Source organism: Zasmidium cellare (assembly GCF_010093935.1).
Source record: "Zasmidium cellare ATCC 36951 unplaced genomic scaffold M409scaffold_28, whole genome shotgun sequence".
Taxonomy (NCBI): Eukaryota; Fungi; Ascomycota; class Dothideomycetes; order Mycosphaerellales; family Mycosphaerellaceae; genus Zasmidium; species Zasmidium cellare.
Genome location: NW_022986972.1, coordinates 494919 through 507630, shown reverse-complemented (window position 1 = coordinate 507630; position 12712 = coordinate 494919). Strand labels below are relative to the sequence as shown.

General features: G+C 50.0%; 5 protein-coding genes across 5 annotated transcripts; 2 read left to right on the top strand and 3 right to left on the bottom strand.

Moving 5' to 3' along the window:
• Positions 1 to 840: 840 nt before the first annotated feature.
• Positions 841 to 3012, top strand: M409DRAFT_57140 (uncharacterized protein; the record flags this gene model as incomplete). The annotated part of the gene is made up of 2 exons (XM_033813534.1): positions 841 to 2676; positions 2731 to 3012. The coding sequence occupies 2 exons, from the start codon at positions 841 to 843 to the stop codon at positions 3010 to 3012; spliced, it is 2118 nt and encodes a 705-aa protein (XP_033664939.1).
• Positions 3013 to 4652: 1640 nt separating this feature from the next.
• Positions 4653 to 6671, bottom strand: M409DRAFT_57139 (uncharacterized protein; the record flags this gene model as incomplete). Its single annotated transcript, XM_033813533.1, has 1 exon — positions 4653 to 6671. The coding sequence occupies one exon, from the start codon at positions 6669 to 6671 to the stop codon at positions 4653 to 4655; it is 2019 nt and encodes a 672-aa protein (XP_033664938.1).
• Positions 6672 to 8545: 1874 nt separating this feature from the next.
• Positions 8546 to 9187, top strand: M409DRAFT_25817 (uncharacterized protein; the record flags this gene model as incomplete). The annotated part of the gene is made up of 1 exon (XM_033807843.1): positions 8546 to 9187. One exon carries the CDS (start codon positions 8546 to 8548, stop codon positions 9185 to 9187), a length of 642 nt encoding a protein of 213 aa, XP_033664937.1.
• A 275-nt stretch (positions 9188 to 9462) lies between these two features.
• On the bottom strand, positions 9463 to 10503 carry M409DRAFT_25816 (uncharacterized protein; the record flags this gene model as incomplete). The annotated part of the gene is made up of 1 exon (XM_033807842.1): positions 9463 to 10503. One exon carries the CDS (start codon positions 10501 to 10503, stop codon positions 9463 to 9465), a length of 1041 nt encoding a protein of 346 aa, XP_033664936.1.
• A 429-nt stretch (positions 10504 to 10932) lies between these two features.
• M409DRAFT_68254 (uncharacterized protein) lies at positions 10933 to 12348 on the bottom strand (the record flags this gene model as incomplete). Its single annotated transcript, XM_033817747.1, has 1 exon — positions 10933 to 12348. One exon carries the CDS (start codon positions 12346 to 12348, stop codon positions 10933 to 10935), a length of 1416 nt encoding a protein of 471 aa, XP_033664935.1.
• Between the last annotated feature and the right edge of the window lie 364 nt (positions 12349 to 12712).

Here is a 12712-nt window from a genome sequence, read left to right as displayed (position 1 = left end):
GGATCGTAGTAGTTCTAGATATCGTTACGGACTACGAGATCCTCGATAGAGTTAATCTAGTCGGTCTAGTTACCGCGAGTATTAAGTATTAGGAGATTATAATTTTTAATTAATATAATAAGTAATTCTTTCTTTTCTACGTACTAGTTTTCGTCTTTCGACTATTAGGATCCCCTTTCGTTCTTAAACCTCTATCTTAATAATATAGTAATACTATTACTTTTTCTCTAACTCCGCTTTTACGGAAACGCTGGATTATAATTATATAACTCGATAGCGGATACTAAATTTATAGAAGAAAATACTACTACGATAAGTCCTTATAGCTAGTAATACTATATAGTATAAGGAAGTGTCTCCGGGCTTATAACTAATACAAGATAGGGATAAAAGTAGGTACTGATAAAAGGCAGTAATATTGTTGTTATTGTCTAAGTCCGCGGCCGGGTAGACCGGGCTCAACTATCTAGTTTCTTGGCAAGCGTGCTCTGCACTCTCGACTGGTGTTCCCAAAGTGCCTTAGCCTGCGACAGTATTCTTCTAATCGTCCGTACGATGAATTAGTCTGCTCCAATGGGTCATCTCATTGGCTGCCCTTATCGATGCCATGCTGATCTAATGCATGCGCCTTGATGCGAGCACATTAAAGTGGTGGCTACTGGTCTGAAAGATCCCACGTTTGCCTCGCCCGGATTCAATGCGCTTCGTAGTGTACCAGTCCGCCGGTTTCACGCATCGAAATCGACGACCGCTGGGCCATATGAATTGTGGCGGTGTTCTTTGGAAGATTCACCATCTCGCAGATACAGTTCACGGAAGCTCTTCTTTTCACAGTTCGCTATGACTTCCCCGTGGAACGAGTTACAGCCGGAAGAGACTGATACAATCCTCAACACCATCGACAAACTCCGTCAGCTGGGCGTCGGCGATATCTTGGAACTTCCACAGATCATCGTGTGTGGCGACCAAAGCTCTGGAAAAAGCTCAGTTCTTAATGCTGTGTCTACGCTCCAATTCCCTGCGAAAGATGGCCTTTGCACTCGGTTTGCAACGGAAGTCATCATGCGACCAGGGCAACCCGAACATATTGCTGTCTCTATTGTGCCAGGAAGCAACCGCTCTCACGACGAGAAAAGGGCTCTAGAGGCATTTCGACGGAGCAATGTCAACATGAATGACATTGAAAGTATCATCGAGCAGGCAACGAGTACCATGGGTATAGACCCTCGAAATCCAAATGCAAGACGTTTCAGCGACGACATCTTGCGATTCGAAGTTACTGGACCAAGCCAACCCTCACTTACGCTTGTCGATCTGCCTGGCTTGTTTCAAGCCGACAGCATTTACCAGAGCAAGGAAGACATTAGCTCCGTGCAAGATCTAGTCCGACGCTACATGCATAACAAGCGAAGTGTCATACTCGCAGTGGTTTCCGCCAAGAGTGAGTTCGTCCTTCAGTCAGTCACCAACTTTTCCGGACTTGAGGATCCAAAAGGCTTGCGCACACTGGGGATCATAACCAAGCCAGATAAACTGGACGTGGGGTCCGACAGCGAGAAGAAGTTTGCAGAGCTTGCCGAGAATAGGTTGAAGTTTCTTCACCGAGGCTGGCATGTTCTGGTCAATCGCGATCACTCTACTAGGTCCTACACCCAGGAGCAGCGTGACGATTTCGAGAAGAAGTTCTTGTCGGAGGGAGTCTGGGCCAAGGTTCCTGTCAATCACAAAGGGGTTTTTTCACTACGGTCCCGCTTGAGTATTGCTCTACGAGAGCACATCCTCGAAGGACTTCCAGACTTAATCAAGGAGGCAGAAACAGAAGTCGTCCGCTGTAGAGATGATCTAGCACGACTCGGAGCTTCTCGAGCTAGCGCTGAGGACCGTCAACGATATCTCATGCAAGCAGCACAAGTTTTCAGCGTCATCATGCGATCCTGCATCAACGGCTCCTACGACGACAAGTTCTTTACCACCGGCGATCAAGACGTGTACAGACCGAAGCGACTGCGCGCCGTTGTCCAAGACACTCTTGTACAGTATTCGAGGGACATGCGGCACCGCGGGCACGCCAAACATATCGTCGATGACGAAGCTGCAAGAACGAAAGGTGGACATCCACAACAAGTTACACAAACAGAATTTGAAGACAGTGTCATGGAGCTCATGAGGGATTCTCGAGGTCGTGAACTCATGGTCACACACAATCCCATGACTGTTCGAGACTTATTTCAGGCACAATCCGAGCCGTGGGTGAAGCTAACAGCCAAATACCGGTCGACACTCAGCGAAGCCGCAAAAACATGCATTGATCTTGTTCTTCAGCATGCCACAGATGAGGTCACAAGGACTCGTCTGGGAAAGCTGGTGATCAACCCGGCGCTTGACACACTTCTTGCTTCACTGGACATGATCGTTGATCGACTACTGAGAGGTCGCCTGGAGAGCCATCCAATTACTTACAATCGTAGCCTTGCGGAAAACATTGGGAAGGCAAAACAGAAAATGGCCGAGAAGTTATTTGCGGACAAGTACGAGAGGGCCATAAATCAAGGTGGACAAGTCGTTGCCAAGGACACATTGAAATGGCTGTTCGAAGAACAGATAGTATTTCAGCCTATGGACTTGCCACGCTTTGCAGCCTCAGAGGCGATCATTGAGATGCGAGCTTACTACAAGGTAAGTTGGAAGCAGTCAAACATCACCTCTAAAGCTATGCGCTTATTTGTTCAGATTGCCAGAGAAACCCTAGTGGACAATTTCAGTAAGTTGGCCATCGAGGATTGTTTAATATCTCAGATGCCGGGGTTGTTCTCTCCCGAGGTTGTTGCTGCATTGGATGATGATACCATAAGCGAAATCGCAATGGAGACGGAGAATGCGGCTTGGGAAAGGGGCCAGGTCGACGACAGGCTCGAATTGTGTTATTCGGCTTTAGCTAATCTGAATTCGATCGAAAGCATGAGAGCCCCAGGTAACGAGATACAGGGCTTGAGGGAAAGCACAGTTGGCTGACATGCTTTGCAGCGCTCCGGATCAATGAGCTGCAGGGTCTATCGGCCGACACTGACTCTGATATCATCGACAGTGATAAATTCTCGGACGAGCAAGCTGACGTCAGCCTGTCGAGAATGGACTTGGGCCTGTCAGAAAGGGAGGATGGATATTCTCTAGCGAATGGCTTTGGGGAAGACTCTTCAGACAGGCCAATTATGCCACGGAAGCAGAAAAAGGTATTGATGAACGACGCTGATTGGATGAGGTCTTCAGCGGAACGGTCTGGCTAGGAATTTTGCGCTGCTGGTTCCGCTATACGGCCGCCTTGGCGGCTCTACCAACAAGCTCTTTCCTCATGAAGACGATAGCAAAACTCCACCATGCTTGCGAATACATAACAAGTCTTCGACCTATCTTTGTTTGAAAATGGACCAGAGGCCCAAGCAGGCCACCGTGACTGAGATTTTGTTGCCAAATATTGCCATGACTTTTAGCGATCCAACTTGCGACTTGAGTAGTAGGTCAGTCCCATATCGCAGAAATCAAGACTGGCAAACAATCGTCTTTCACGGGAAAAGTTATGCCCCAGCTATAGCTTCACCGGACTCAATGCCTGGTAAGAGGCCATTATGATCTAGGAAAGTTCAACGGGGTTAACGCCATCAAGATCATTTAACGAGTTCGAAAATTGGGAGACGAAAGATGAGAATCAGGAAGCGCTTAGTAAGCACATTCGGCTTTCTTGCCTTAGCCCCATTCGTAAGAAAGGACATCGTACTGTGGATGATTTGACAGCTGTGCGATGGTCAACACAACCTCAACATGATCATCCTGTCGCCTAGGCCGAAGTTCTAGCAACAGAGAACTTGTCACACTAAGTGCACCATGGCTACCGTTCAGTCGGCTCAAGTTAGCGATCGGTGCGCTCTCTCGCCAACTCGTGCACGTCTTGTGAATCGCGTATGGATGTTCTATGGGACATACTTCGACCCGTGTTGCGCTACTGTTTCAACATAAATCAGAATTGGGACCAGGCTTTGCAGAGCCTGGACATGGTCGACATGACGTACAACGTCACGAAACCCTACTTCAGTCCTTAGACGACAGGGAATCGCCTCCACCGTGCCCAGATGCAGCAATAGGCATTTCATTATCTTCGTTGCCGGAAGACGACTCCGTGCCCTGATTCCGTTCCCTCGTAATGATACCCTCTGCACTCGCTTCACCACCGAGATCACCCTTTACAGTACTCTCCGTCTTTCTATTATCCCGCAAGGGAGCCGACCAGTCGACGACAAGGCTTCTATCTCCTCATTCACTAAGACTGCTGTGAATTCCATCAAATTGCCCAACATTATGTCCAAGGCCTCGACTGTTGTGGAGATCAACTCTGCAGCCAACAGCTCCTCTGAGCGATCATCCTATCAAGCGGTCGCGAAAGATGTTCTGAGCTTTGAGATCGAGGCTAGCAATAGCAGCTCTGACTCACATGGCCGCTCACCTGATACTCTACGATCGACGATCACAGGAACTCCTCTTACCATCTCCAACGTCCGTGACATCGTGAAAGGCCTGTACATGTAAAGGAGGGGCTTGACTCGGTGTAATGAACGAGCTTTTAAGACTTGGGTGAAGACAGGCTTTGTATTCAGGCTGCATCAAGATATATAAGTATTGTTGAACAGCCGATTACCGGTATCAGTTGAACCAGATCCTTTGAACTTGTTGTCAGATATCCGTAGCGCAACAAATTTGATCTCTCCTTCCTGGGACAATTTTGATAGCAAACTTCCTTCAGACACAGCCTCAGCTTGCACTACACCGGCCACAACAATGATACGGACATTGTACCCGCAATTGTGGATATAGTCTACAAAGCCTTTTACCGATTTCCCAGTATTAATCACCGAGTCCACAATCACGACAGCTTTCCGGCCTTCGAAGTGCTCTGGCTTCAGGTCGTTTGGGGCCTTTGCATGTACGAAACTGGCCAGTGGGAACGCAGCATTGACTCCGAGGGCCATGGGCTCACCGCCGCGCATCAGTGCTACAATCATCGTCTGTTCCTCTTGAGAAAGACGATGCCCTGTGCTGGAATGTCCTTGTACGTGTGGCATGCCATACTCCTCTACCCCGAGAATTGCCGAAATGTACTCAACTGCCAAGTACCATCCAGACTGGCGATGTCTCTCCCTCAGATCCGGTCCAGAAAGTCTTGCGTCCCTCATCGGCGCCATCAGTAGTCTGGCTGCATTCTTGGTGGTTGCGTGGAGGACCGTGAGGCTCGCTCGGCGTCGGAAGATCGTCTCAATCAATCGCCAGTCTGCAAGGGATACCGGAGGTAGCCTTGAGTAGTCGAGTCGACGTACTGCCGTAGCGGGAAGGAGAATTTGGCAGGCTCGAAGGCCATCCTCATCAATAGCGGTCTTCAGCTTTTGCTCCATTGATTTGCTTCGCTCTTCTTCCGTCCCCACGACAACAAAGGCCTTGTTAGCCATTTTAAGCATTGGTAGATCCAATGGACTGTCTCCAAAAGCCGAAACATGCAAGCCGTACGTATCTCGAAGGCGGCCAACAATTGCTGCTTTCACAGCCGGGGTAACGACAAAGTCTGTCGAGATGCGTCCTGCTCCAAGCACTTTGATATCGTGAGAGAGACCCTGTATTCCGAGGACTTTCTCCCATATGCGACCAATCCCGCACGTCACGATCACGGCGCCTACGTGAGCGTGGTCGACAGTTCTCTTCAACAGGGAGACGAAATCCAGGTAGGGGTTAACCTGCTCGGCCACATAGGCACACACATCCTCGAACTCCTCCTCATCGACAGCCTCTTCGTACAGCAAACTGACTTGGCGAAATGCGGCATAAGAGTATCCCAGTGGGCTCTTGAAGACAGCGGAAGGGCTCCATTGCAAGTCCCATGACAACCGATCTGTACAGATCCGGTGCCAAAACAACTCTCCTGTGTCCTCCGGAGCCAGTGTCTTGTCCCCGTCGATGACTAGCATAGACTCAAGTTGAGCCTTGGCCCCCTGAACCAAGACATCCACCGCGACCTCTGCCCTTTTCAAGTTGCGCTCCACTGTGTGGCGCTGAAAATCGCGGATGAGAGCGGCGACTTTCGGCAGCAGTGCTGGGTATGGAAAGACACGTGAAAACAGGATTCCGTGCGTACCGCACAGAGCACGCAGAGATTTTTCCTCTGTCCGTTTCCAGAGGTCGAGGTGGCGAACAGACATAGACTCGCGTGCGCGTCTCTCGTCTTGCCGTCGCATGTCGTCGATTTGCGATGGTGGAATGTCCAAGTACACTATATGAGTGAATGTGTTCTGATCCGATTCGGTCCAAACAGCTTGCCCTTGTTCCTCCTGTTCGTTCCAAAACATAAAGTGGCCTGCGACAACCCCAACACACCCGCTTTCTGTGCATTGTTCCCGAATTCGATCCGTAGCAGCAGCACGGAACCTTGCCTGTTCATTGTGATGTAGCGCTTTGAACGCCTCGAGTCCACCAGGTACAACTGCATCTATTTCTTCTGAGCCTTCCCAAAAGAGGAACCTGTCGTCCTTCAATTCGTGCTTTAGTTGTGCTAGTAGGTGCGATTTCCCCGACCCGCTAACCCCGTATATCCCCACGACTGGCGGTCGTTCTAGAGGACTGGTTGCCAAACACATAGCAGCCAGTTGCGAATGGAGTCGATAAATTTCAAAAAGACTGAATCTGAAAGTTTTAAGCAGCAAGGTTGAACAGAGGGAAGTTGCAGTGTGAATCCGTGTTATTTCGCAAGATATCTATAGATGGTGCTGGCCCTGCTGAATCTGTCTGTGCCGCAATTCGCTGTTCCCATATTGCCCATATGGTGTAGTACTCTCTAAGTTGGTTTGTTGATGGCCTCACCGGTCTTATGCAGACTGTATCCCGGCGCAATCTTGCCGCTTCCGCCGTCCGATTACAGGCTGTACTAGTCACGAGTCGTTGTCTAGTCCCATGCAGGTGAAATCAACGCACATGTTTCACGCTACTTTGCCGGACGGAACTTTAGCCCCGCTACTATATGGTAGGGAGAGGAATCCTATACGCCTCTGTGAGCGCCGGACATTCCGCTCTTTTCAGTATTCAACCCCTTCTGCAATTGCCAAATCTGTCATAGCCCGTCCTGTGCTGGACCATTCTGTAGCATATGTGCTCGAGCATATCGACAGTTGACCATTCTGGCACTGGGACGTTCGTCCACACAGTTCGCAAATGCACGTCTAAATATTCTCGAATGTTCGCCTTCATTTCCAATGACTTGAAGGATTTCTCCGAGACAATCAGTAACATGTTTGCCAGGAGTGCATCCCATGCAAACTGCGAAAACCATTTTTCGGTAGAGCACACGTCGATCTTCTCGTCATGAGCGAAGGGGTAATCATCGTCCGGCAGTGTAAGACCGAGACACAAACCTGATGTTCGATACAAAAACCTGTTGTTCGATAGGTTACGTGAGACTTGAATTCTTCAGTTTTCAAATGGACCGGCTGATAAGATCACGGAGCACCTCAAATAGTTGGCAGTGGTGAGTGTACGTAGAGGCAAAGCTGTTGGTGGGAACGACGGTGGACAGGAGCTAATAGCGCCCGCAAATGTCGCAGTTTGGACCGAGACAAAAGCTCAGTGGGCAGATGGCATTAAAAGTAGCCAAGCACTTCCGGATGCCTGAGCAAGAAAGAGGAGCTCACAGAATGTGAAGTGAAGACAGGCTTCAGCCTGCCCCGTCAATTCGCCAGCGAAAGCTTTGCAGGACGACTATGCCACGATTGGCTGCTTCCAGATCGAACAACGAAGTGATTAGTTGCGACTTTCACCGGTCTGTCAAAGTACCTATTGATCAGCGACCCTCCGCGGCATGCTTTGTGGTTAGTCATTGGGTGATCTGGAGTGCATATGATGCAGTAGACGTAGTGGTGATCATCGAGTCACCGTAGAAATGCAACCCTCCCTGAGCAGACGATTTGTGCTGAGTGATACTTGTAGACAGCCGACCCGGCTGATTCTTGAATTCGAAATCTCAACAAGTTCCCCCCACCACGAAAAGCGGCCTCTGTCTGAAAGTCGTACCCAGCAGTTTCAATTGCCAAGTCACATTTAGGAGCTTGTTACTGAAGCAACGATGCAAGTCACAGAGGAGACATTTTTGGACTATCAAGGTGTCCAGGAACTACAAGGTAGATTGGTCCTGAGCGAGCATTTGAACAAGGCGACTGAACTCAGCTCAGCAGCCACTTCTGGGATCCCGCCCTTTCTTTTTCGAGCCTTTTCCGTGGAGGATTCCCGCGGCACTAACAACACCACGGAGATGCGGCCAGATAAGAGTCAACAGTTTCCACGACAGAGCCTATTTTCTTGTCCCCGGGAGACCGTAAGCTCAATGCTGCGAGCACATCTTTTGTGGGAATATGGGAATCGATCCAATTTTATTTCCTGGTCTAGCTCATTGCTTTGGGTACTGGAGCATGCCGCTCGCATGCGCAACTATGAGAGAAAAACGAATGTCCACATCGCAATCATGGACACCCGCAAGATACATGATATGGCTATATTCCCAACGACTGTGCTGATGAAAGTCTACAACATTCCGAAAGACGATGACAAGAAGAAATCCAAGCTGAATCCAAGATACCCTATCTCGGAGTACCTATTCTACGGACCAATTCGCAATTCCCCGAACGATCCATGTTATCGAGCCGTGCATTGGGACTCGCTGTATAATGCCGATACATGTGGCTCCCTTGAGTCATTCTGGAGCCGGGACATTCGCGATACACAGCTTCATTTTCGAATCGAAAGGGAACGCCTACGACGCGAAAGTCAACAATCGGACTTCGCCTCTATCTTCCCAACGATTGTTCTAATAAGCGCACTATTCGGGAGGGAGTTCCAAGTCACGATGATAATCGCCTTTCTTAGCCTGCTGTGCGGTCCTTTGACTCCGTCGGCGGATGAGCTCGGGCTAAAATTCAGTTATCTGCAACTACCTCGGCCATTCGATCCAGACAGTATAATCGATTTCAACTTCTCCACCAATGTCGACCCAACTCTGTCAGAGGTCGCTCGGTTCTGCGAAGGACTAAGAACAGTCCTAGAAGGCAGTCTTCGCAGGGAGAGGGAACTCGCCGAAACCTTTGGCAGGCTCTCGATAACAGGATAAATAGCCATAGCAGAAGGTGAAGTTTTCATTCGACACAAAATCTCTGATGTCCTGATTTGTTTAACGGCACGGTCTGCAGTAAAATCCAGAGTCTATGCGCGTCGAAGTCGGTACAGGACAAATTGACAGCCTAGGAACTAGAATTTGAATGAAATTTAGATTGAACTTGAGAAATCTGAGCTGTCTAGGTGTTTCCTTAGTTGACTTGTGTAGATCTACCTCAATCTGAGCTCTTGGTGAACATTGTCTGCCAGAGTAAACGTCGTCATAGCCATCTATGGTACTTCCCGCGAAAAGCCAAGGCGGCCTAATGGAAGTCGGACCTCATCCACAAGTAGAGCATCGACGAAAAGCCTTTTGGATTTGTTTTGATTCCAGCTGTAGGGTTTACCACGGCCAATCACATCTTCACCGCTGAGCTTCTTGTACTCCTCCGCCATGTCTGACCTTATGTCCAGATCCACAGGCTCGTGAATCCGACTTTGGTGGTAGTCAGGACACCAACTGGGTAGAGTTGGATCTCTGGTTTTTGCTGGCGCCGTTCGAATCGTTCTTCCAAATGGATCCAAGTGCATCGCCGTGAACGGCACGTAGAGGTCCTTCACAGTGGTCGTGGGCTCAAATCGATAAGACCTGATACCTTGCATTCGCTCATGAATACCCGGGACGATGCCATGGATGGCGTAGATACGGTCTTTGGGTTGAGAACAACCCCTTTCCCGGCACATGTCTGTCGCAGGCCACCATTCGCCAATGCGGATCGATGTCTCGAATTGTTGGATCTCCTGAATACATCCAAAGCCTGTGAGGGCAAGCTCGGTGTTGTTATCCTTGAGATAGCTCGCGATCAGGCCGTTGTCGCGGAAATAGTTCGCTGCAAAGCCTAATGCCTCTAAATCAATAGAATGGCTGCCGCATAGTACGAGACGGTGTCTGGCTTTGATAGCTTCTTGAAGTACCCAGAGCCGATTGAACCACGGACTGGTAAGCATCTCTCCAATGCCTCGTTCCGCGTTTCTCGTCATCTGGGTTCGATCGAAATATCCGTCATCGATAAATCTCCTTTCAATCTTCTTCAACGCCTTGGCAGCTTGTCTGGTATAGCTAGACTCCTCACCAAGCCAGATAATCACACTCTCAGCGGTCGAGTATATCTGTGACATGAGCTGAATCTGTTGAACCTTCTCTGTTTCGTCTTCTTGGTTTATGCAAATCGCATCGATCCAGATCGGTAGCTTGAAGGCCTTCTGTCGGATCCGGAGCAGAATGTTATGGAGATTTGGTCTGACTTTGAGGGTGGCGCCATCAATCACCATGTCATAGGTACTTCTTTCCACTCCCCAGCAATACGAAAGTGTGTTGTATATTTGACTGGAGCATCCTTTCCGGAGCTCGACGGCCTCCAACTTCGCTTGAATGCAGTCGCCTGTGCCGGCGGTTATGTGTAGAACGCGGATTGAGCCTGATTGCAAAGGCTGGTATTGGTAGGCTTGCATCCCGACTATTTCTTGCGTGACCTGGCTATAAAACGATTAGCTGGTGGTGGTGTGGCTTCTATATTCTGGAAGCACTTTGAATCGAAAGGCTGGAAGTCTTGAGTGTAGAGGAGATTCACGTGGGTGGCTTGCCCACTCGAATACGCGCCGACACGACAGTCTGAAACGCAGGATGCGAAGCTGCATATGGAAGCAGACTGACTGTCTGGCCAGGATTCTGTCTTGGAAAGTGGGATACCATCAACATCATCATACGAAGATATCTGCCACAAGCCTCGACGTGGCTTCTACCTCTCTCACCGAGCTCCAGCTCATTTTCTCATCAACCTGCCTCCCACGAGTACTCCACTCGCCGAACCCCTGAGCCGAGCTCTCAAACGAGAGCAATCCACCAACAGTCTTGTCAGCGTTCGCAACAATCAGCTCCTCGCCACCGTCGACTAATGCAACGCCGGCGATCGAACCGAAGAAGTCGATCTCTTGGTAATGCTGCCCCTTCGCCCCGTCATAGACTCTCACGATATCATCATTCTCCGCAACGACGAGAGCGCCATTATCAGTCCACTGTACAGACCGGGCGCACGATGTTGAGCTGCCCCAAGACTTGCACGGCTTGGACCAGTTCCGAGCATCCCAAACCAAGACGCCGCCATCTTGGGCTGCTGTAGCAACATGCACGCCATCTTGAGACCAATCGCAGGCAAACCCATGATCGCCGTGTTCTCGGAGTGTGACGAGCGTGTGGCCAGTCTCGGCGTTCGTAATCAGAGTCTCCTGACTGTCGCCAACAAGAACTCTCAGCCGTCCATCTGGCGATGTTGAGGCGCAGTTGATCGCATGTTCGTATGCGAATTCGTTCGTGAACCGCAAGGAGGGTACATCCATCAACCGTACCATGCGGTCATTTGAGCAGAAAGCCGCTTGTGGCATCCCTGAGCGACGGTTGCCATACGTGTGGATATGCGTCACCAGTCCATTATAGGCATGAGTTACGAAGCCTTCACTGACAGCTCCATCAGCGGAGTCGATGTTGCACACAGCATACTCGCCAAAGAATCCACCAACAACGAGGACTCCCTGATTCTGTAGGCTCTGCCTCGGCGACGCTGAAAGACAGGTGACGCGAAATCCGGCATTCGAGCTCTGCGGTCTCGAAAGGTCCATCGCGGTCTGCTGGAGATCTGGGCATGCCAGTGAGGTGCGCATCACTTGGCTTCCGGTAGCGTAGAAAACTTCGTTGCGGCTCGTAGCTCCAAGGACGTTGCGCAGCTGATAGTGACTGACCTTCGCCTTGTGTGCTGGGTTGAAAGATCTAAATTGGTAGTGTTTCCTGTGCTGCCTATTTCTTTTCGCATGTCGAGCTTCCGTTGTCACAGAGGCTGGCGAGGGATGCAAGATACTTCGTGCCTTGACAGCGCTCCCTCTCAATGGGCCAATGACCTCCCACCGAATGCCTTGCACATCAATACTTGAAGCAACATCATGCCTCGATACAGGCCGCGTGGGCCGTCCAAGTCGGATTGAAGTTTGCGGTCCAAGTTCGAAAGGCGGCAAACGGCGGTCTTTGATCGATCTCAGCCGCCAATTGTCCATGAAGTCTGCAAAGTCGTAATCTCGTCGGGGGTCGTCAACGGCTAGAGCGTCTTCATCAAAGTTCATCTCCATGTTGAGCTGGCCTAGAGGAGCTGGCCAAGTATCAAGATTCGACCAAAACCAACCATCGGTCTGTGCTTGCTGTTGGTCAAGAGCACCATGTGTCGACGCTCGCCGTGAGGGCAAAGCCGATGTTGTGTTGGAAGCTTGTGATTGTGCCCTTGACTGTCGAGATTCAGATCTTGATGCCAATCCTCGAGGAGTCTGATTCGAAGAATGCGAGGCTAATGCGGGAAAATCAAATCGTGGCTCTTCGTCAGGTCCATCGCCTTCTAATGCCAGTCGCAGTCTGCGACCGTCTTCATCCTCCCACAGATCTCGAGTTTCCGGCCTTGGATGCACAGGTCTCGGGATGCTAGGTCCTCTAATAGATGAA